Source organism: Melitaea cinxia, chromosome 14, assembly GCF_905220565.1.
Source record: "Melitaea cinxia chromosome 14, ilMelCinx1.1, whole genome shotgun sequence".
In the NCBI taxonomy this organism is placed as follows: Eukaryota; Metazoa; Arthropoda; class Insecta; order Lepidoptera; family Nymphalidae; genus Melitaea; species Melitaea cinxia.
In genome coordinates, this window is record NC_059407.1 from 10,005,154 (window position 1) to 10,030,900 (window position 25,747).

Sequence of the window (25,747 nt, forward strand, 5' to 3'; positions counted from 1 at the left end):
AGCTATGCATAAATTCTTGTTCATTTTGTTACAAAAATACATCATTGAAGACATTATTTTTATCTTATAAGTTACTTTCGCATATATAAATTGAATTTTAATTGTGATAATTTTATTATTTGCAAACTTTACTCTGGTAGCTGGCCATTTCTTACTCAATTGTTCATCATAATCTACATGTAAAAAAATAACAATTGAAATTAAAAACCAGATCAAAAAATTGCGAAACAGTGGAACTCATTCAATCAACACCGAATTTCCTTAAACAACGAATATTATACATTTTATTTAGTCCATTTAAAATACCTTTGTGAATGAACTTGGCTTAATCAAAATTGTCTTAGTATTAAAATTTATAAATTTTGGTATAGTCATATCACTGATCGTAATTCACAGCTTACGTATTTTTCACATATTGCAGAACGTCTTCATTAGTTATTGACCGCACCGATGGATGTCGACAGATGTTAAGTGGCAGTGTTTTGTAAACCCCTCTTTCCCGTGCGTCGTCAATTAGCGTCTGCCATTGGAAATTGTTCTGAAATCACGAAATTTCATTGAATTAGATATATTCGATTTTTTTGGAACAGTCTTATTTAGTAAACAAATATGGCGTACTTCCGATCAAAGACAATAGAGTAATATTTAAGTTTAGTAAAATGACACAAAGAGATGATTAAGGAATTGCGGAAAGCTGGCAAAGATGTTAGGAGAACTTGGGCTGTTATTAAAAAAGTCACAATTGCTTGAATCAGCTTATTACTTGGCTATCAGCAGATGATGCCAGGGAAAACTTGCCAAGCACAAGTAGGTTAAAATGTCATACAGGAACCGATCTACGTAAGAATGAACGGAAACAACATTCGTTTAAAAATATATTTACTATAAACAATTTATTATAAGTTTTGAATACGTCCCTGTAGCTATACTTTACATGAATGGATAGGTAAAGTACAAGAATGAATTATTTCTTACACCTACCTACAGCTACAGCTTAGATTAGATCTAAAGATTCCTAATAAGTACATACTTTATACACGTTGGTGCATTGGAGCATCGTGGTGGATTAAGCTCTGATCCTTCTTCTACGAGGGTGCGTTTTTAAGTTCGCGGAATGAGAGGGTTGGATGGTGATTAGGCTCATTAGGATCGTAACTTGTTTAGTGACTCATAATTAGTATAAATACGAGATTTCACTGTTATTAGACTATTAGTCTTTGAGCTATCGCCAACCAATCAACATAATCAGGAGTGAAAAGTGAAATATGGAAAAAATCGAATATCGTGCCGTTATAAAGTTCCTTACCAAGTAAGGAAAATCAAGTGCGACCATAATTGATGAGATGTCATCGGTTTACGGTGACTCTTGTCCAGGAAAAACCATGGTGGACAAGTGGCACAGTTGGTTTAGAAAAGGAAGGGAATCCCTAGAAGACGACCCGAGGCCGGGCTGGAGCATCGAGGTGATCACGCCAGAACTTATCCAAAAAGTCGAAAAACTTGTACTCAACGATGCTCGACTAAAGAAGAAACAACTCGCAGAAATGGTTGGTGTATCCGATACAACCATTTTTAAAATCCTCCACGATCATCTTGGCATGACTAAGGTCAGCGCAAGATGAGTACCGAGAATCCTCACGCCGCCGCAAAAAAAAACAACGCGTAGAGTGTTCACGTGCATTTTTGGACCTCTGCAATGAAGACAAGGATGGTGTATTGAGTCGAATCGTTACTGGAGACGAAACTTGGGTTCATCATTATGAACCTGAGTCGAAACAAGACTCTATGCAGTGGCATAAAAAGGGCACAGCACCCCCCAAGTAGTTTAAGGTGTCACAGTCGGCTGGGAAACTCATGGCGAGGGACGTCGAGAGAAAGGTTGTGTGTGAGAGAGTGTGAGAGAGAGAGAGAGAGAGAGAGAGAGCGAGTGCGCACCTGCACGGCGGCCGGGTCGAGGCACACGAGCAGCGTGTGCCTGGCGCGCGTCAGCATGACGTTCATGCGGCCGGCGTCCGTGAGGAAGCCCACGCCGCGGCTGCGTGCCAGCGACACCACCACCACGTCGCGCTCTTGCCCCTGGAAGCTGTCTACCGTGTTCACCTCCACCGGGATCGCGGACCTGCGTGAACACAATTTATTAACGTACTATCATTATAGTACACTATTCGTTCGCTTTTTCGTTTTCAAGTCGTCTAAATTTGTGCTTTCGTATAAGATTAAATTACTCATATATTACGTTTTAACATTTGTTTTTACTCAATTTCTTTATGAAACCAATCCAAGAACAAAGTATAAATTGATCGTATACTACCAGACAGCTGCACTAAGGGTATGTACGCAGTGGTCTATTTTAATATTAGGCGCTCCGAGGCTATAAAGTTTACCGGCACATACTTTTTAAGGTAACTTTGTTTGACTTTATTACTAAGAATCGATTATAACACAAAAAATATCGATTCATTTAAAACTTGATTATTTTTTCACATCTCTAGTACGTGCGTCGGCTTTCGCAGATTGCCGCCGGGCTATTGTCCTTTTGGGTCAAGGGTAAATACGCCCACGGAAGTAGCTCAACCTCAAAGAAGATCACAACTAAATAATACTGCTCTCAAGCAGTGTCGTTTTCCTGTGGTAAGGTGGCCAGAGCTTCTGGGCAGGGTCGGCAACGTAAAAAAAAGATAGCGGCACGTGTGCACGCTCGCGCGCTCACGGGTCGAGGTCGCGCAGGCAGGCGCGCAGCAGGTCGCGGTGCGCGCTGTAGGGCGTGATGACGGCCAGCGACAGGCCGCGCGCGCGCACCGAGCCCGCCAGCGCCGCCGCCAGCCGCGCCACGCCCCACGCCTCCGTGCAGTTCGCGCCCGACTGCTCTGTGGGCAGCGTCACGCGGTATTTTATAACCTACGTAGATTTTCTTGTCAGGAATTTTCAGGTTCGATCGTATTAGTGGACACGCGTTATTATAAAAGCACCAGTATTTTATATATACGAGGGAAGGTCCAAAAGTTCGTGGAATGGAGGGGATGGAGTGGGGACAGGGCGTTCGTTTGGTGTCATAGTAATCGGTGACTCATCATTAGTTTATAAATTGAGTTTCAGCCCTACAATCCGGAAGAGAACTGAAACCATGGAGAAAATTAACACCGTTCTGTGATAAATTACCTTACCAAGCAAGGAAAAAACGCTCCGACCATTTTGAATGAAATGGAAAACGTTTATAAAAAACGGTGCTCTAGTAAAATCAATAATTTACAAGTGGCATGGTCTTATTAAACATGGTCGGGAATCGATTGAAGACGACCCCTGCTCAGAAAGGCAAGTTGAGGACAACACGATACGGACGATACCCGTTTGAAGAAAAAACAGTTATCTGCATTAGTTGGAGTATCAGATACTACCATTTTGCGAATCCTACATGACAAGCTGGGTATAACAAAAGTTAGTGAAAGATAGGTACCGAGAATGCTCACGCCGCTCGTGTGTCGATGAGTCAAAAATAGAAAAATTAAATTCAATAAAAACTACAAAAAATGAGGACAATAATGAATTAAAACTTTTAGCTTTGTGTAAATTTAGTTCACACGTGTTAGAATGGTACATGAATTGTTCGTCAGAAGCGGAGCTAGCGATCAATTTTTTGACACTTTTGAAATACAATTTGACAGCATTTGGAGAGATACGATATCGAGGTCGGATGACCGCCGTAATCGTACGTTAGAGGAATGCGCTCGCCGTACCTTGTCCCCGTCCGCCGGAGACAGCGAGCAGCGTGTAGGGCGGCAGGCCGAGGCCGACGGGGGGCGGCGCCACACTGGCCACGCGGCCGCCGTAGAAGGCTCGGTTGGGGTAGGCGGCGATGGCGGGGTGCATGCGGTACTGGCGGTCCAGCAGCACCACGGGCCCGCCGCCCGCGCCCAGCGCGCCCGCCAGCCGCGCGAACAGGCTCTCGCCCAGGCCCAACTCCTTCGCGCGCTGTGGCCGTAACGTTATAAGTCTATTATCAGATCCTAATGCTTCGTAACTCTTCGAAAACTACTATATAGTATATAGGTCGCTGGTTCAGATCCGGCTCGAAGGACCATAAAGTTGTACGGTTTTCCACACAACTTTAAATGATACAATAAATGATATATAAAAATGTTTACTGATAAAATAAATGATAGTTAAAAAATGATCAAATTGCTACTGAGTAGTGAGTAGTATATGTGAACTGAACTTATTGCTTAACATACAAAAAATTAATAAATTTAATTATAATATAAAATGCCGAGTTGGCGCAAATGTACGGTCGTTCACCGTACCAATGACTTTTTGTTAAAGATTTACTGTCTCGAAAAATAACCAGTTAAAATTACGGAACATAGGATGTTCCATTGATTCAGTCTGTAGCATCACACTGCTCGACGTCTTTCTCCAAGTAGGAGATGGGGATTCACTCCACTGCGGGTTGGCGGATGCGTTCATTCGTATCAACATTTTTTCTTCTGGAGAGTTTCGTTTACATTATTGATGTATAATCCAATACGCATACCGCAAACGACCAGTAGATCCTGAGATTTTTTTGAAAGCTTTTCAACTTAATTGAGTGACTAAATTAGTATTTGCTTCTACCTGAGAACAGATAAAGCCGGGCAGTTGCTGCGGGTCCCCGATGAGTGTGAGGTGCGTGACGTCAAGTGTGAGCGGAATGAGAGTCTCGGGCTCGATTGCCTGTCCTGCTTCATCCACTATGCACAGTGCTATTCGACCTTTGAGCCTGCAATCAAACGATAGTCAAAAAATTATTTCTTTATTGGGTGGTTCATACATCTTCACCAATCCATAACATGGATTGGTGAAGATGTATGAACGACCCAGGTGAAAAGCCTAATTTTATTAATAATTTTGTGTTTTTACATATGTGCGACTCGAGGTTCCCTTCTAGTGAGCCATCCAAGTTTTGAAAGACGTAACTATTCGGCGACTCTTAACGTAATTTTATTTAAATAAAATAAGGTTATTTAGAAATAAAATAATTTAAGCTGTTATTTAGAACATTTATTTATTTTATTTCAAAACTACAAAATAAAAATACACAAAAAGATTGTTTTCTAATGTTTACGCGAATTTCACTCATTATTCTCACTCATTATTTTTCACTCATTATAATGAAACGACTTTTTCGGATTTTTTTGCGGTTTATTAGGTTTTTTATATGTTCGACGTTTCGGATACTTTAGAGCAACCAAGGTCACGGGATGACTATCCTCTAAAAAGTTGTTTCATTATAATCACAAAAAGATTGATATGAATATATATATACTTAAGGATCTCGTATATCTATTAAAAATATGTAGTGTATAAGTACGCCGCGTTGGCGCAACGGTCACAGCCATGGATTGTACATGTTGCGCTGGCGTTGCGGGTTCGATCCCCGCACATGACAAACATTTGTATAGTCTACACAGGTGTTTACCGTGGTCTGGGTGTTTATGCAGTCCTTGTGGGTCTCCCCACCGTGCCTCGGAGAGCACGTCAAGCCGTCGGTCCCGGTTGTTATCATATACACCTGATAGTGATCGTTACTCATAGTAGGGAATATATCCGCCAACCCGCATTGGAGCAGCGTGGTGGATTAAGCTCTAATCCTTCTCCTACACTGGGAAGAGGCCTATGCCCAGTAGTGGGATATTACAGGCTGAAGCAGCAGCGTATAAGTACGACGTGTTCGAGTTTAAAAGCACTGCTCCACTGCAGGTTTGCGATTATTCGTGTCCCAAATTTTTAAACATAAAAGTAGCAACATGTTTCTAATTTTGTACTAAAACACAGTTTATATATTATTTTCAAAAGAGTAACTGCGGAGTTTCTTGCCGATTCTTCTCTGCAGAATCTACATTCCGTATCGGTGGTAGCTTCACTTTTACAAAAATAATAATTTATTTTTAAAGTTTTAATTTGTCAAATGACGATTCGAAAGTGCTCTTAGAGCCTATTTGAATAAAGCTATTTTTGATTTTGATTTTGCAGACAGTAATGGGTACCCCTTCATCTTGTAGTTGTGCGCGCTGGCGAGCGTGGTGACGACGATGTCGGCGCAGTCCACGATGCGGCGCTCGGCCGCCACCAGCCGCTCGGCGCTCAGCTCGCCGCCACGCAGCTACACACGTACACAACTTATTTTTAGTACTGGGGTGGTTAACAAGCGACCCGCTAGATGGTGAGTGATTACTGTAGCCTATAAGATGCCTGCAACACCAGAAGCATTGCAGGATCGTTGCCTACCCTACCCCTAACCCTCCCAGGAGCTCTGGCCACCTTATCACCGGAACGCGACACTACTCGAGAGCAGTGTTATTTACCTGTGATCTTATGTAAGGTTGAAGCACTATCCCAGGTGGGCTGTTCCAAATTTTGAACAGGATATATTGTATAAAACAGGATACATTACCTGAGTTTGTAATGTATCTAATGTTAAAATGTAGTTGTTTTGAAATTATTAGTTGCTTTTGCTACCATGACTCTATGATTATATTTTTGAAGTAAATTTTTTTTAAGTGTCTATAATCACGTTATGACGAAATAAATGTTTCCATTTCATTTCACAATCGTAACACGAATGTCGTGACGTATCGTACACGTACGAGTATGTTTGTGAGTATATACCCTTGATAGTTGTCAATCGCTTGGGAAACTTGAGCTTCACCCAGGGTTGAGATCGGGGATCGATTCTACTATTATTTATTTCTTATTATGAACCATCCATAAATATCGTCCAACGAATTTCAAGATTTTTTACCTCTATCACCTCTCCTCTATATAATATATATATATATATATATATATATATATATACATGGAAATTGTCTCAAAATCGAAGCTACTTCTACCAAATTGGTCGAATTAAAATAGAACTTTACTTAATACTTTGACAATTTTAATTATTTACATTGGATAATATAGATTACGTACCAGGGATATCCTTTTATTAAGATTTTCCACTTTTCCTAGGTAGAAGGCCTTTTGAGCAGGGTCCTTTGCATCTTCAATTTGTGCCTTGTACATGTTAATCCTGGCTTGCAAATGTGCGATCTGTGGATTTAAATAGGTTTTGTTCACTTTATGTAAATTTTGTTATTAGTTTAATGAAACGTATCACTCACTACAGCCTATTGCAGTCCACTGTTGGACATAGGCCTCCACAAGTTTGCGGCAAAAATGGCGTGAACTTGTGTGTTACCCATAGTCACCACGCTGGGCAGGCGGGTTGGTGACCGACACGTATATAATACAGGTTTAAAGAGATAACAAATTCAGTGACATAAAGTTTTTAAAAAGTTAAATAGTGTTTAGATGAAGTATATCAAGTAATAACTTACTATAACTATTTTCTTTATTAAATGAATAAAAATAAATAAAAGCCTCACACTCGACGGCAACTACTAAGATGTATTCCTTTTTCGGGGGTCCCAAAACACACGGTATATAAGCACAAACGCCCAGAACACGGCAAACATGTGTATGACCAATACACATTGTGCACATGTATGCCATGTGCGGGGACAAAACCCACGATCACTAGCGTAATAGCCATAGGTCAGTTTCGTGTCCGTTGCGCTTACGCGCGTAAGTGCCGTAATTTTGATAATATACAGATTCTTGAAAATAAAAACCCAATGAAATAAAATTCATATACTATATACATACTACACATATAGTATTATACACACCACTACTTATATAAGCATATACACATAAATGTAATATATATACTAACGGTCCCAGCAGACGTTGTCCTGCCCGGAAAACAGCTACCAAATTTGATTGCTTACATAACGAAAGCCACCTACCGGGTCCAAGTATGAAAGAGTAGAAGTAGATTTAATGTTAGAATCTAAAGTAGTGGTGTGGTAAAAAGAGAATTTAAAGCATTAAGATCCACAGAACTTTGACAAGTTTCTGTGGCCATGCCTACACTCAGTGACCGAAGGAATTTCCAAACTTGCGCTTGACTGAGATCTGTTGCTTCATCATTCTGTTGCAGATGTTACGTAATTATTTATATACTTCAAGGTTTTTGGCAGATGGTTCGCTTTTGTTCCTAGATTTGGCCTTATCTCGTGATCATATTTGCTGATGATATCGTGATGATATTTGCTGTGGACAGGATAGGTGTGCCAGGATTTAAAGGGTCACGTAAGTAAGTCAGCTGAAACGTATGAGAATGGAAGGCTATGGTCGTCGCAAAAATAGAGGGAGAAAATATTCTCAGGACCTGTATTGTGTCTGATTTGACTATCGTGGACACTTTCTTCGTAAAGAATATTCATCTTTCCATGTGTGAGAGCGGCTCCCACTCAACTCAATTCGAATTGAAACTGCTGACCAGAAGATGTAATATCGGCAAGGGAGCGAATTGTTTAAGTGGTGAACGCTGAGCGGTTATGGCAAAGAAACTTCCTGGCAAAGGTTGAGAGTCAAAATCGGTAAACTCACATCGAATCTGCTTAGGAATTTTGGGATAAAATGAGGTCGGGAATTACTGCGAAAGGAAAGCAACACCTCAACGTTTCCTTCGGAATGACGAGCTATTGATAGGGAGACATGATGGTAAAATGATCAAGTGAAGGTGGCGTTTGAACAAAGAAACAAACAAAGCGAGGATAAGCGCTGTTTGAAGCAAATAGTAAGCGGTCACGGGAGTGGTCTGTGTGTGTGCCAACTGCTGCGAGCTCACGTCGCGCTCCACGCACGCCTGCGGAACCAGCCGCTCTGTCGTGTAGGTGGAGGTACCTCCTCGTCGCGGCCGGGCGGCGCGTCGGAGCGCGCGCGCGCCGCGTCGCGCTGCGCCAGCTGCTGCGAGCTCACGTCGCGCTCCACGCACACCTGCGGAACCAGCCGCTCTATCGTCTAGGTGGAAGTACCTCCTCGTCGCGGCCGGGCGGCGCGTCGGAGCGCGCGCGCGCCGCGTCGCGCTGCGCCAGCTGCTGCGAGCTCACGTCGCGCTCCACGCACACCTGCGGAACCAGCCGCTCTATCGTCTAGGTGGAAGTACCTCCTCGTCGCGGCCGGGCGGCGCGTCGGAGCGCGCGCGCGCCGCGTCGCGCTGCGCCAGCTGCTGCGAGCTCACGTCGCGCTCCACGCACACCTGCGGAACCAGCCGCTCTATCGTCTAGGTGGAAGTACCTCCTCGTCGCGGCCGGGCGGCGCGTCGGAGCGCGCGCGCGCCGCGTCGCGCTGCGCCAGCTGCTGCGAGCTCACGTCGCGCTCCACGCACACCTGCGGAACCAGCCGCTCTATCGTCTAGGTGGAAGTACCTCCTCGTCGCGGCCGGGCGGCGCGTCGGAGCGCGCGCGCGCCGCGTCGCGCTGCGCCAGCTGCTGCGAGCTCACGTCGCGCGCGCGCGGGTTCATCGCCTCCGCGCGCCCCACGCGCACCATGCGGAACCGCTGCTCTGTTGCACACACACGCCTTTATTAGATAATTTATTACTTTTTTAGGACTTACGAAACAATATAAGTCCGCAGTATGAAAATAATACGGTGAAACGACGCTGAGAGTAATGCTTTACGGTGATTGTAGCTGTAGCAAGAAATATGAGAACATACTGTACCGCAGCGCCAAATTATGTTTTGATTTTAGAGTTTTATTGTTTTAATATATTATATATTTTTTCGTTTAAAAAAAAAAACATTTGTAATTTTTAAATATCACGGTAATCGTTCTTAAGGAATAAGTTCCATTTGCGTATCGGAGTAGGTACACAGTAGATACACACCTGTTAAGAAAATAAATGAAATAAAATAAAATGAATAGAAGATAAAGCTGACAAGCAGAGTACGATCCGCCTGATGGTAAGCGGATACCGAATTCTATAAACGCCTGCAACATCAGAGCAATGAAAGCCGCAGTTGACTCTATTCCCGACCCTCCCTCGGAGGTCTTTATTGAAGTGAAACTTCTTTAGGCGCATGAGGGTAATTTGTTACGGATGAAACGTCACGAAAGTGTGCAACGTTTTGATGTGCAACGTTTTTGAAGTGAAACATCTTTAGGTGCATGGGGGTAAATTTTTTACAGATGAAACGTCACGAATATGTGCAACGTTTTTTAACTATGATACCGCTAACTTCGTCCGGTACAGGCGTCACCCGCCTCATTTACCGTTTCATCTTAGTTTTCAACTAGTTTTGAATATTTTTTATTTATTTACATTACCATAATTAGTACGTAGACAAGTTTACGGGAGCGCGAAAGGGCTTTTTAAAAAAATATTACATTAATTAAACTAAAACTATTTAATTAAAAATTAATTAAAATTACAGTGGACACGTCCGAACAGAATTACATGCTCTGGATTAATCCCCGATTTTTCTAATAATACTTTCTCAAGACATATGATCCCAAAGCACGAGACAACGTGAGAAATCATTTGTTATTCCTATTCCGCTGATTAAGCATTTACTTCTATTGTTCTCATGCTTTGGTCCAACATAACTCTTCCCCCCTTAAGTTCGAAACCGTCGGAAGAATTTGACTTCTGAAGGTTTCGACCCTTACTTAAAATTTTATTCTTAACACTTTTTATAATTAAAATGAAACAAATAGTAATTAATATAAAATATAAAATTAGAGTTCCTACACTGACACTGTTAACTTTTATTATTGATTTAATTTCACTTTCACTTTCACTTGATCTTTTCATTTTTAAGGCCGCAGATAGATACTTTATGTCATCCAAATTAATTCCCTTAATATCAATCGGATCGACAGGAATAGGGATTTCCTTCTTTGGCTGAGGTAAATTAATAATAGGTGTCACCTTGTATTCAAAATTTTCCAATGTGTTGAAGATAATATAAATGAAGATCATTAAGTAGAATCTCGCAGCCAGGATCTATTTGAACGAGATAAGTTCCCATCATAGATGTTTTTGTTATATCGTTTCCACATTTGTAAGATATTACTTCCTTATTTCGTGAATATATTATCCAACGGGCAGAAGAAAGACGTTGTGCTTTAACTTTTTCGATATGAACTACTCGTCTCTGACATTGAGTTAAGTCATTGTGAAACTGCATCAATTGTTCCATACACGTTATCGTTGAGTAAGGGATAAAATTATGTTCAGTGCATATGTACTGATTATCGCCGAACACATGTTGACACGGAGACGCGACCGGCAAGTACTTCGAACCTTTCACCATAAGGAAGGGATATTCGGGAATAATAATGAAAGTTTTGTTTTTAATTTGATCAAAAAAAGGCAATGAATAAATTTTATAATAGTTATACGTATTATTATCTGTAAGGGGAACTTCTATTATAAATGTTATCTGGTTTCCTTTTACATACGCCTTAACAGACAATGTTCGCTCTATTTTAATTATATTACTTTATGTTACAGGATACAATAAACTATGATATTTTTCTATAGATGAAAATATGTAAAACAGTTCAGTTGAATTAATTATTGATTGATGTAGCACAGAAATTTTACTAAAGGCTAAGGCTGTCTCAATTTCACTGAGTGTTATATATATTGAACGGAAATTATTAATAAACGTACTATATATACTCAAAACATAAGTGGAATATATTGAGTTATCTTCTTTTGTCATCATGTCTTTCAACATACTTTCTACGCGTTTTAAACGTTCATTAATAATTAAAGAATTGTTATATAAAATTTCTGTACTATTAATAGAATAATCTAACATTTTGGAAACCAGGGTAATTTTATTATCGATTAAATTTAGTTTGTTATATAATTTGTTAATAAGATTATCATAGTAAAGCGCGTCTTCGTGATCTAAGTTACCAGTTATCGATTTTATAATAGAACCTACGGGATTAAGCAAACCTCTTCGAAATCTTTTTGTTGGTGCTATCTGTTTTGCCTTTTCTATAGTTATATCTTTTAAATATTCTACTTGCATTTTCATATTACTAAATTCATACATATAAGGTTTATCTGTATTAATTACTCTATTAAAATCACTATACTTATTTATATTAAACTCTAAATCGACAAATATAGAACTTAAATCTAATACTTTTATAATTAACCACTTATTTTCTTGTTTATAGGCCTGACCTTGTTTGACAGGTAACCGGCCTGGGTTACCTTCAATCTTTTGAAGTTGAAGGGATTGGGTCTCCTTCATCGCCAGGGCGATTAAGCATCACCTGTGGAGGTCGTTTTATATTTTTTAATGGAACCTTAGTTCTCCGCTTTCTAATCTTTACAGGCACTAAATTACGATTAATTATACGTTTGATACATTCTTTTATATTAATAGTGCCTTTCTTAAATAAGGAAATTATTATATTTGCGAAATCTTTCCTATGTTGCTGGTGTTCAAAATATATACAATATTTAATTTTGGGGCGGATATACTCTTTAAGGAATTGTTTTATTAATTGTAAATTATTTAAGGGTAAGAAAACTTCAAGGATTTTCTGTTTTGACCTTGTTAAATCTTTAACCTGAATTTCGTTTTTAAGCCACGAAAATATTAATATCTGATTAGGCTTAGTATTGATAGCTTCATGTGAAATTGGAATACTAGAAGAATCACGTTCTACATTTGAGTAGACTGTCTCAATACTAGTGCTAGAATCAGAATGATCTGGAGGTTCGATTTCAGATAAATCTCTAGGACTTGCTGATATTGTCGCCTCCGAGTCAGTTACAGTTAAAGTTCTAGAATCGTCTGTATTACATTTTGGGGATAATTCTAACATTGTGTCGGTCTCTGTCACGTCACGTAAGTGTTCTTGGAGTTGAGATTCTCTATCATCAACATTTACTGACAAAGAAGTATTATCATCTGACTCTATTGCATTTAATTTTATACATATTATTATAATTATATTTGGGGACTGAGTCACCCTCGTTTGGGGACTGAGTCACCCTCGTCCGTAGGTGTATACCCCGTTGTGAAACCCTACACGTGGTCCCTGGGTGGTGCTAATCAGGTGACATACTGGTGGTAGGCTCTGGCCGACGGCTCGCGACCACCCACTGAACAAAGTCGTACCGTCAAGCGGTTTCGTGTTTCGGTACGTTGATCGGTGTAGCCGATTGGGAATTTGGGTCGAAAAAGTTGCTCCGCGCGAATTGGCCAGTCTGACTGGCACTGGTACCGCTGCGTTGTGGTGATTGGTTCTGGAGGGTAGCGGGATCCGAGGCACGGTGCACCGCTGGCCGACCGCAGGTAGTTGGGGGCCCAATTAATGTGCCAGCCACACACGAAAGGCTGCCCCGCCAACTGTCGAAAAATCCCGGGATGCGCCATCGTGCCGGTTGGCGACCGGATGAGAGGGCCCGGTGGACATCTCCGGGGGGGCTCGGGCGTCCCCGCAGTCTCCAGTCCAATCCCCTTTTCCATCGCAGTGATTCGGTGAAAGTCTGAGGGTTAGTAGTGTGGAGCCTCGTTTCACTGCCTTCTTCTCACCTTCCTTCACTCGCCATTATGAATAGGAGTAACAGTAAAAACAAGACAGCACAGCGGTTGCACTCCCTCTCACTCTCAGTGCACCTCTCTAACATTCGAGGTTTGCACTCCAATCTCGTTGCAGTCCACCACCATCTTGAGACTGAGAAACCGGCCCTACTGTTCCTCTCGGAGACGCAGATCGGCAGCCCGTCTGACACAGCATACTTGTGTTACCCGGGTTATACCCTGGAGCATAATTTTAAACCACACGCGGGTGTTTGCTTATATGCCCGTGACGACATATGCTGCCGGCGTCTTCGTAATCTTGAAGATCCTAGCTTCTCTAACTTATGGGTTTTGGTGGACACAGGAGCGGAGAAAATTCTTTATGTCTGTGTTTACCGTTCGCACAGCGGAGATCTGGAGACAACCAGGCTTATTCAACACCTTAGTGAGGCGGCTGATGCGGCTCAGCACCGGTATCCTACTGCTCAATTGGTAATGCTGGGGGACTTTAACGCCCACCACCAAGAGTGGCTATTCCCATACCAGCACACTGACCACGCTGGTAGAGAGATTCGCAATCTCGCTTTAGCACTCAATCTCACCCAGCTGGTCCGGGAAGCAACTAGGGTACCCGATGTTGACTCGCATACTGCCAACTGTTTGGACTTTTTCCTGACAACAGATCCTGACCGCTATTCGGTTTCGGTCTCATCGCCTTTAGGCAGCTCCGACCACTGTCTGGTGAAGTCCATATCCGTCCATTCACCGCCCTTACCCTGTTCCAAAGGCACCCGTAGAATATGGCGATACAAGTCAGCAAACTGGGATGAGATGCGTTCTTTCTTTGCATCGTACCCATGGCGACAGATTTGCTTTTCCTCCGATGATCCCTCATCTTGTGCGAATGCTGTGGCTGATGTTCTGCGTCAGGGAATGGAGTATTACATACCATTCACTGACGCATCGGCATCCGTGGCAGCTCGACCCTGGTTTAATTCTGACTGTTCTCGTGCTGAAGCAGAAAAGAACACAGCTTACTTGGCCTGGGTCGACGCTCGTAACCGCAAGACAACAGACGTGGGTCAGAGGAAGAAAGCCTATAACAGAGCCGCTAAGTCCTGCAAGAAGGCTCTGCGGAAGGCTCGATTTGACCACATTGGCAGAATTGGGACTAGACTTGCGTCATACCCACCTGGTTGTAAAGCCTTTTGGTCCCTGGCCAAATCGGTCGAATCGAACTTCTGTCGCCCCTCACTACCTCCACTGATAAAACCCGATGGATCACTAGCCCACACCGCTGAGGAGAAGGCAAACTTGTTTGCAAATCTCTTTGCGGAATCCTCGCGTCTTGACTTAGGCAGCGCCACACCTCCAACTTCTTCGATTCGATGCGAGACGTCTATGTCTGAAGTCCGAATCCGTCAAAAAGAGGTCCTTAAAACCTTGCGCAATCTGGACGTAAATAAAGCTAGTGGTCCTGACGGAATACCTGCCATAGTACTCAAAACTTGTGCGCCTGAGTTGTCTCCAATCCTGACACGTCTGTTTCGTCTCTCTCTAGCGACAGGACAAGTGCCGAAAGCCTGGAAGCAAGCTAACGTGCAGCCTGTGCCCAAAAAGGGCAGTCGAGCTGACCCTGTCAATTACAGACCTATTTCCATAACGTCCATACTCTGTAAGAGTATGGAACGTATACTGAATAACCGACTCCTGGCACACCTTGAGAGGAACGATCTCCTTAGCGACCGACAGTTTGGTTTTCGCCGTAGTCGGTCCACGGGTGATCTTCTGGCGTATGCCACTCATATTTGGAGTGAGGCTATCGAGAAACACGGGGAAGCCATTGCGGTCTCGCTCGATATTTCGAAAGCATTTGACAGGGTCTGGCATGACGGCCTTATTAGCAAACTTCCTTCATACGGCCTACCCGCTTCTCTCTGTGTTTGGATATCTGACTTCCTGAGGGATCGATCGATCCGCGTAGTTATAGACGGTTGCGATTCCGATCGTTTGGCCATCAATGCCGGGGTTCCTCAGGGGTCTGTACTCTCGGCAACGCTATTCTTGCTGCACATCAACGACCTGCTCAAACCCGGAATCTTTGGGTATGCAGATGACAGCACCGTTTTCGAGCGTTACGTGTCCAACGCACGAGCGAGTGGGTCTGAGATCCAATCGCTGAGGGAAGCTATGATTCAGCGTCTGAACTTGTCCCTTAAAGCTGTCTCCGATTGGGGTGACGCAAACCTGGTCAAGTTCAACGCCTCTAAGACCCAGGCGTGTCTTTTTTCGGCAAAGCGGAGTCCTTTCCATCTGACTCCCTCTTTCCGAGGTGTACCCGTGCCCATAACCGGCCGCCTAGAGCTTCTTGGCGTTACTTTGTCATCCACCCTCAATTTCGGCTCTTACATAGAGACAAAGGCTCAAACAGCTGCCAGAAAACTGGGCGTCCTCTCGAAGGTGAGACAGTACTTCACTCCGGAACAGCTTCTAAATTTATATCAAGCGCAAGTTCGATCATGCATGGAGTACTGCTCTCATCTTTGGGATGGCTCAGCCAAGTACCAGCTGGAGCTTCTCGAGTCGATCGAGAGACGAGCCAGGAGGCTCATCGGTGATGATGCACTGGTCGCTGCAAAGCTGCAAAGCTTGCATCATCGACGGAGGGTCGCCGGCCTGTCGGTATTTTATCGGATACACTTCGGAGAGTGTGCGCAGGAACTCCATAACCTGATTCCCCCTACCCCCTTCCATCATCGTACAACCAGACGCTCTGCGTTACGCCACCCTTATATGGTTGACATTCCCCTTATACGCACTAAGCGATTCGCTAGTACATTCTTGATCCGTACAGCCAAAGAATGGAACTCTCTACCAGCGTCTGTGTTTCCAGAAAATTATAACCTGGGGATCTTTAAGTCGCGAGTGAATAGGTTACTTCTAGGTAAGCGTGCTCCATCTTAGACCGCATTTTCACTTATCATCAGGCGAAATAGTGGTCAAACGCAAGCCTATCATTGTATAAAAAAAAAAAAAAAACATATGGAAAAATTTTCTTCCTGTTCATCATTATCAAGGTCACTAGAATTTCCTTCGTCAGTCAGCTCGTCTGTTCTATATTGTATGTTACGTCATACATGTTGTAGTTATAATCATGAATATATGTTTTATTAATCGGGAAACTCGGTTTATTATTAGTTACCGTTCTCATTGAAACGTCATTTTGTGCTTGTCCGTCTGGTCTCAAATTATGCTTATAACCAAATTGTGTCGGGGGTTTATAATGATTATTATTAAATGAAGGACGATACCTAATTGTTGTACAGGACGATGTCCGTACTGAGGATTAACTCTTGGTATTGGTATTTGTGGTCCTTTCGAAATTTCATCTTTAAATTGAGAAAAATTTGGACTAAAGCCTGTAAGCATAGGCATATGTGCCTTTTGATTTCCTTGAGGTATTCCAAATTTATATTGATGTTGTTGATTGTATGAATTAAATGGCATAAGTATATTAGGTTTAGTAGCAAAATTTAATTTTGAATTTAATAAATTTGAAAATTTGTTACGTTGATTATACTGTTCGTAAAAGTTTAATTCTTCTAAAACAATACTTAACGCAGATTCTAATGATGTCGGTGATTTTAATCTAACTATTCTAACCATATTTTCGGGTAAATTATAAAGAAAAACGTTAAGGGATGTATTATTGTAAATAACTATTTTACTTTGCCTAATATCCTCGTTTAATATTTGATTAACCTTGGATAATAAAACAGAACGCACTGATTGGATTCTATTACAAAAATCAAGGTAACTTTCTCCCGATTTTATTTTTAAATTTTCTAATTCTATTGCGATACATTCTTCGCTTCGCGGATCTCCAAAATGTTGTATTAATAAATCTTTAAATTCACTCCATGAAACAATATCCTCACGCTCACTGATAAGCGCGGCAGCGTCATCGACTAAGCGACTCGTGATACTATGCATAATATAGAGATTTTGCTCCTCACTGCCTTGAAATTTATTAATTACATATTCACATTTTCTTATAAATAAGTTTAATTGACGTTTATCGCCACCAAAAAGAGGAATCAATTTTAATATTTCGTTTGGAATCAGAGTTATTTGTTCCATTTTTTTTTTTATTGTTAATGAAAAGTTTTATAACTAAAATTATTAATTTTACACACAAATTATGTTAATAATATTTCAATGATTTTGAATTGAAATATTAAATTAATAATATATTAAACAATTTCTTCAAATTCATTTTATCAAAAGTACAATTTTTAATATTTAAATTAATAACTAACAAAAATACATAAGAAAACCAGAAAACGTTATAATAGGAGAAGTCTTATCCCAAAATAACAAGAGACAGAAGGAAGGTGAAAAGTTCTACTCACCAACCGGTCACCAGCATCGCCAGCTCCTGGACTCCTCGATCACTGTCTTATTTATTTGGTTCGGGATTGTTTCTTACAGACCTTCGAAAGCCCAATTATTCGCTGATTTTGAAGACGAATTAAGAACGAAGGCTGTAATTATTTTGAAACAATCCTACCGGCTGCGCCAGACAAGTTTACGGGAGCGCGAAAGGGCTTTTTAAAAAAATATTACATTAATTAAACTAAAACTATTTAATTAAAAATTAATTAAAATTACAGTGGACACGTCCGAACAGAATTACATGCTCTGGACTAATCCCCGATTTTTCTAATAATACTTTCTCAAGACATATGATCCCAAAGCACGAGACAACGTGAGAAATCATTTGTTATTCCTATTCCGCTGATTAAGCATTTACTTCTATTGTTCTCATGCTTTGGTCCAACATAACTACGTATACAGTGTGTAAACAATGATTTAAATTTACAAACAAAATATATTAGTGTAGTAAATTAAAGTAGTAATAGTAAGAGAGCCCGAGATTCTATATAGAGAATTACTCGAGCGATTGAATGTCTGTAGGTCAAATTACCTTTAGGTAGACTTTGTCTGATGTTCAGTAATCTGATTACTAATTCATCCACTGCAGCATTACTCGTTGCGCAAATTAATATTTTTCCGCGGTCTTGCTTTTTATTTGTGGCGACGTATAAATAACTCATGACAATTGCACATATGACACTTGACTTCCCTGTAATTGATGAAAAAATTAGAGGTAGCTGTAGGATGTCACAATCGTAATCAATCAATCAATCATTTATTCAGTAGATTAGTTAAGGGAACATAACAAACCTGTTCCAGGAGGTCCTTGTACCATTTGTATGCTGGACCTATTTCCAAGTGCCGCCGATACAGAATGTGTAACTGCTAATTTCTGACTAGAGTTTAATGTCGCTGTCCACTGGAAACAAAAATAAAAATAAAAGAATATCTATATGAAGAATGTAGTTTAGACACAGACATACATTTACGACGGCTCGTTAGCGCAGCCGTCACAGCACTGGCGTTTAGGCTGAACTGGCAGGTCTTTTTAGTTGTGAAGGATCGTGGGCAGCGAGAGCATGAGCATCAGCCTTGTCAGCCCTCAATCTGACCCTAGAATAAATATCGCATCGCATTCAGCCTGTAACATTTTACTGCTGGGCATAGGCCTCTTTCATCATGTAGAAGGATTGAATCCACCACGCTGCTCCACTACAGCTTGGCGGAAATGTTTTCTACTATGAGTAAAGATCGTTATTAGGTATTTATGATAATAACTAGGGCCAACTGCTTAACATGCTTTCTGAGGCAAGGTGCTTTCCGAGGAAAGGTGGGGAGACCCACAAGGTCAGACATCCAAACCGGAAAGATATATTTCTACAAATACAATTATACATTCCGAGCAGGAATCGGACCTGCAAACCGTCGATGTTTTAGGCGACTACACCGCACCACTACACCAGAGGATCATTGAGAATAAATATGTACTACTAATCTTAAAAATGTACCTGTGTGTTGATATTGATTGTTTTATCACAACTATTTGCTTGATAATGACATGGCTCAGGTTTTAAAATAGCTTGACAGAGTGGTGACCCGGCCAAGTATTCCATAGCTTCAAATAGCAATAACTCTTTATTTATATATGCCAAAGTACGCCCTGTCATTATATCACCAGGATTTAAAGGCAAGGGTATATTATCATGTGAAGCATGGAGAGCCACAGTAAAGAGTAAATTTTTACTGTCTGAAAATGGTAAAATTTATATGTAATGCAACAAATACACATGTAAATTTGTTTAGAAAACTAATTATACGTTAATGGTGTTTTACTTTGTGGTGTTGGAAGACATCGTACGTTATGTACGAAAAAAAATCTGCAGTGCCTGTTATTTGCGGGACCAAACTCAAGCATCATTATTTCACCTACTCTAGGTAGTTTATTTTTTTCTGATGTCGCTAACGAAACTGGAACATATACAAATGGTAAAATGATTTGTAAATGTACATATATTAGTAATTTTATGATATATATATTTATAAACTGAAACATACTGTTTACATTCAGGTGAAGTAGTAATTCAAAGTATCTCAAAGACTCAAATTTTAATTGTAATTTATTTTGCAGATTTTGTATTTTTTTATATGACTGTGTTATACATTCCCAAATTTCAATAAGAAGTAAATCTCCAACAAGTCTGAAAAAATACAACAATTGACATAAAGGGACAGTGGCATTAGATTTTTTTTTAATATAAATGTAAAAATATAATTCACTTCATATAATGTACATACTGTGTGTATTGGCTGTGGCTGTTAAAAGAATGGAATATCGTCATCGGGGGTTGATTATGACCTAAAATATGTTCTGTGCCAACCTGTACATTTAACCAATGAGGTTTCCAGTCCAGGATTCTTTTCAGAGTTATCTTTTCTAAAGAGTATATAGGCTGTTGTTGTACATCCAACAATCTCGTTTTTACTGAATTTGTCTTTTTCAGTTCTTTACCAGGTTCTATTTCGAAAACATGTACGATAGGCGCAGCATCAGAAAAACGAACCCGCTTTTTAGGCTTTGTTTTAGGTAGAGGTTCTACCATCAAAATTGGCTTTTGTGCCAGCAAGTCCTTATTCTCTTTTTGAGGTTTTAAGTTTCTGTGGTCTGAGTCTTTGCTTTTTCGAGACTCATTATTGTTGGAAATTTTACTTGTAGTCTCAGTCACAGTATCTTTATCTATTGTTTTCGTTTTTGTTAAGCTAACTGGAATATTTGTCACTGATTTAGATTTCTCATGATTTTTACTTTTATCCAGTGACTTATTTGAATTAGAATGCTCTTTTGTTGCTACAGAATCTTTTGAAAGTACTTTATTTTTATCTTTTTCTTGACTATTTCTTCTTTTCATAGGTTTTACTGTTGCCACAATATTTACAGCATCAGTTAAAAATGCACCACGATTAGAATTAGTAAATCTAACATTATTCACACTCTTGTTAGTATTGTTTGTTGATTTTATACTATCATCATCAGCTTTTTTTTCCTTGTCCGCAATTTCTTTAAGTTTCCTTTTTCGCTCTTCTTTTTGGGAGCTTGTTATCGCTTTCTTTACAGACGACGATGAGTGTTTCGACTTTGTCTTTTTATTGCTGCGTTTTGATTTACCTGTTAAGTAAGAATATATGAACTGATCGTTGAAATAATTAATTACTAATATTTAATAATATTATCATCAGATAACAGAAAACAAATAAATTAGAGTAACAAAACATTCAGACTTACTTTCTGTTAGTGAGTAGTTAGATTTCCTTTTGTTTAATTGAACTAGAGGTTCTATCATTTGTGCCTTTTTTATTAGTATATTAGAATTCTGTTGCACCGGACAAGAGGGCATAATAACTTTTTCTATTTCTGGTATATTATTTTCATTACATACTTCATATAATGGATTTTTCTCAGATTCTTTTTCTTTTGCTTCTGATAATATTGTCAAATGTAAATCTTTTTCTGGTACATTTATTTCATTGTCAGGAAAGATTTCTGGGTCAGTTGTTTCAGTGACGCCTTCAGTTTCTGGTAGTTTTAGTTCACTAATAGGTAGTTTTGGAGGTTCAGAAGGTATTGTAATTATGTCATCAATAAAGTCTACTTCGTCATCATTAGATTTTATGTCTTTAAATTTAGATATATCTGAATTTAAACTTTTTTGATCAATTTTAGTGAAAGGTTTTCCAGGAGAATTCTGTGATAGTCTTAAGAACCACTGTTCTGATTCACTATCACTATCACTATCAATTTGAATTGGCTCATCATCATATCCTAAATACTCTTGTTTGACATTAAATGCTTCATACTCAAAGTCTTCATTTTCATATTTTATATTCTCCTCAATTACATCATCAATTTTAGGAATTACTTTAATTTTTTTTTCAGTACATTTTGTTTCATTATCACTATCAGATACAATATTGATAACATCATTGTCTGTTGGTTCGTTTTTCACATTAATATTGTTGAGCTCATCATTAATTTTGCGTTTTAATGATAACTTAGTATCTTTAGATGGAGACTCTAACATATTATTTAAAGGTATTAGTTTTTTTGAATTGTATTTTGAAATTTTGGCTTCTATTTCATCATCACTATTACTTTGAAATTGTATTCTGCTAATAATTGATCCTGCACACTTCACTAACTTAAACACATATTTCTCAGAATTCTTAATTTCTACTAAAGAAACACCATTTGTCCATCCAAAGCCTATCAGATCAGTTTCTGATAATTGATATGGTATATTTGGTGGTATTTTTTTTAATCCGACATATATTCCATTTGAACTCTGGAAAGCATAAAAAATTTAGTGAATACATATTGTATGGTACAGTCTACAGTTGAGTGAGAGATGACATATGAGGGACAGTTATGAGGGAAATCAAACCCAATGAAAGTCGATCTAACACTAAGTTTATTAAGATTATTTTGAGTATATATAGGCGAGACGTCATTCGTAGCAAACAAATAACAATGTCATTAGAAATCTGCATTAGTCAAATAACAATTTCGTAATAAATAAGCTAAATTAAGGAGGTTATTAGTTTGCAAGACAATCATATTGCTCAATGTGCATTGACCCGTACACATACATATATGTATAAAAGAGAGCTAGCGAATAGTTTTCTAGAATTTTTTAATTTTTACTCAATATAAAATTGTATTGATGATGATTCATGATAAAACTGCTGCATACGATGTTCACAGTTGTGGTCTTGATGGTTTAACTAGAAATGTGGCATATTTTTCACATTGGAAGACTGGTCTATAAATGGAGTAAATTTTCACCAAATAATATTAATAAGTCTGTCGTCTGTCCTAGACCACATAGGAACTGTGACATGAAATTCAAGTCAATATCTCGAGATTAGTAGTAATGTCATCTGTATTTATAAAAAACATCCTGAAACACTGAATTATTGTCTGATGCAAATTGCAGAGGGTATTGAAGTTAGACCCACACCCACTAAAGAAGAACTTTTAAAAATGTTACCATTAGTAGGTCTTATGTAGGGAGAAAAATAAGGGTTGAAAGTTTGTATTGAAGTCTGTCATATTTTATGTTAAGCCTTTGTTTTTGTACTCTTAATTCATTAATTTGTCTTTTCTTAAGTACGAAAAATGAGTTTGTTTGTTCAACTTTCAAGTCAAGGCTAGACCAATTGCAATGTAAAATGTCAAGCACATACTGTAAAAGCCTTTCATCCTCGCAAAAATGAGGTACTTCAGGGGGATTGAGGGATCCTTAGGGACTGTGAAAAAACGCTATTTATGGTAGACGGAGGTTTATTGCATGTACTGTCTATGTAGCCAGTTTGAGAGCAAGTTTTGTAATGAGTCAGGTGGATTTAGCATACAAACCATAAATTTGTTATACAATGTGATGGTTTGGTAGTGTCATATTTTAATTAACTATTTAAGGAAATCTTTTAGGAAAGTTGTGGGCAGCACCTAGAAATATATATACAATATTTGCTATAAATAAATTGGATTTTTGCTAAAACACGATTTCTAGTCTGAAATTGGTCAAAATTTCAGGCTGTCATTAATAAATAGGTAATTTGAAGAATTATTAAGCTCTTATTACAGTCTTATCTGTTTTATATTAAAACAGGAAACAATCTACTGGTTTTCAATTGATAAACATTAAAACCTTATTTATACAATGTGAATTCTTTAAACTGTGAGAAAATTACATAATTTAAAAGTAGCAAATGTTAAAAATATTTTGCTGTAACTCATAAATCATTTAACAGAAGGCATAATTTTCAAACAAATATTTGTTGTGGTCTGTGGTTTGTTTTTTGTATTGCTCGTTTCTTTATATATGACCCAGGTGTGAATACTATTAGAGGCTGTTGAGTATGAGACTTTTGTTGTTGTTGTATTGCGACAGACTACTCAAAAATATGCTTTACATTGCATTTCATATGATTTTATACTTATACAAACAAAAAAAGAGCATCCATGACATATGGTCTTTCATTTACATTTTCTATGAAACAATATTTCAAAAACTTCATGTTCCTTCTGTCTCGACAAAAACACATTACATATGCAATGGCCTTTAATCATATAAATGTAGTTATATAAATGGGTTACTAAATCACATATACAGGTGTTCTACTCCTACCTATATTCCTTCAAATGGGGGTTCTGTGGGTCAAATTTCAAAATAGAATTGTTTGTTACACTAAATGTGATCTATCATACCCACATACCCTAATTGTAGGAATGTGGTTAGAAGTCAAACATTCTGTATATAAGCAGATTAATATTATTGATAAGGTTATTTCAAACTACTTAATCCAGTGATTTCTGCACTGGCAATTTCATGTTTGTGAATTTAATTTTTTTTAATACTAGTATTGTCATAACCATAACAAACACAAAATAAAGAATTATCAAATTTGATGCAGTCATTCAAAAGTAAAAATGACCTTTGTTCCTAATATATCAAATTCTTGTGACACTGTTTTAGGAGCCAAACTCTTCCGAAACAGCTTGACCAATTCTTATGAAAATGTTTGTGCATATTTATAGGTCTGAGTACTGGCTGTTAATTATTTTTAAGCCCCTAAGCTATAAGGGTGACTTTATTATTTTAGGGGGTTTATTATTTTATTATGATTTCGCATTGAAAAATACACATAACCCTAAATTTTCATAATATATATACAAAACAAGGTTGGCCAGGTCAGCTAGTAATAAGATTGTAAGATGAATAAATTATTTTTTATAAAATTTTGCGTATTGTAATGGTAATATCACATGAATATAAAATAAAACATATAATCAGTTAATCATACGCATTTATACACTCATGTCTTATGTATACTTTTATTAAAGCTGTTTATAACTTGTTTAACATACACTGCAGTCAGGTAATAAGTAAAAACACTATTCAACGAAATACAAGGAAAGGATGCAAATATAATTAAAGTATTGGATATTATGTACAATCGAAGAGTGTAATTTATGGTTAAACGAAACTGTCGTTAAACGATGTACTTCTTAAGTTAGATAGGTTAGGGTTATTTTTTTTTATTTTTTTTTTTTTTTGTTAAACGAAACTGTCGTTAAACGTTGTACTTCTTAAGTTAGATAGGTTAGGGTTATTTTTTTTTATTTATTTTTTTTTTGTTAAACGAAACTGTCGTTAAACGTTGTACTTCTTAAGTTAGATAGGTTAGGGTTATTTTTTTATTTGTTAAACGAAACTCCTCGATTGTACATTTTACCAAAGTATTTTATGGTTCAGGATTTAAATATGTACATTATTTTAGTCCAAAAAATGTAGTACATTAAATACCTTAAGATCTGTGATAAACACTCCTTCACTTTTAACATTTATTAAGCAGTGATTTCTCGATATTACTATACTTGAAAGTGTAATTGTATTATCCAGTCCTCTGCCAATTCGAACTTCATCACCTTCAGAAAATTCAAACTCTTCATTCCCAAATATTTGCCGGCATAATTTCCACTTAGCCATTATTGTAAATCTGAGTGTAGCTCAACTATTCAAAATTTCATATTAAACTGAAATGTAATAAAAATATTCACTTAAAGTAAAATTAATAACTTCTTATGTTACCAACAAAGACATTGTTTTCATACCATTTATTTATAAGAGATTTCCTTTTCCACAGAACTACTTCATTTGTCCACAATAAAACAAATTACATCTGTAAGTTTTCAAAATAAACTGTCAGAGTTTGACTGTCACTTTTCGGGGACGTTCTGAATTATACTTAGTTATTCTTGGGATAAATTTACACTTTATCATAATTAATTTAATTTTAATTAAAATACATGGACAAATATAGATATGAGA

General features: G+C 38.6%; 1 protein-coding gene across 1 annotated transcript; it reads right to left on the reverse strand.

The window, feature by feature from the left end:
- LOC123659542 (probable helicase senataxin) lies at positions 1 to 25,621 on the reverse strand. The gene is made up of 17 exons (XM_045594751.1): positions 25,531 to 25,621; positions 25,223 to 25,452; positions 21,142 to 22,198; positions 20,157 to 21,024; positions 19,917 to 20,059; positions 19,695 to 19,829; positions 19,370 to 19,608; positions 18,672 to 18,780; positions 18,412 to 18,570; positions 9,294 to 9,430; positions 6,949 to 7,068; positions 6,021 to 6,136; positions 4,609 to 4,753; positions 3,730 to 3,969; positions 2,711 to 2,862; positions 1,936 to 2,119; positions 1 to 538 (listed from the first exon to the last, which is right to left on the reverse strand). The coding sequence occupies exons 2-17, from the start codon at positions 25,403 to 25,405 to the stop codon at positions 398 to 400; spliced, it is 4,128 nt and encodes a 1,375-aa protein (XP_045450707.1). The 5' UTR covers positions 25,406 to 25,452; positions 25,531 to 25,621; the 3' UTR covers positions 1 to 397.
- Between the last annotated feature and the right edge of the window lie 126 nt (positions 25,622 to 25,747).

Bases quoted from the DNA above. Each gene is read 5' to 3' on its own strand.
- LOC123659542 (XM_045594751.1), bottom strand. From the start codon at position 25,405: ATGGCTAAGTGGAAATTATGCCGGCAAATATTTGGGAATGAAGAGTTT. The intron at 19,830-19,916 runs GTATGTTTCAGT...TATATGTTCCAG, and splicing joins ACTTCACCTGAATGTAAACA to TTTCGTTAGCGACATCAGAA. The intron at 2,120-2,710 runs GTGAGCGCGCGA...GTGTTCACGCAG, and splicing joins TGCCTGCGCGACCTCGACCC to GTCCGCGATCCCGGTGGAGG.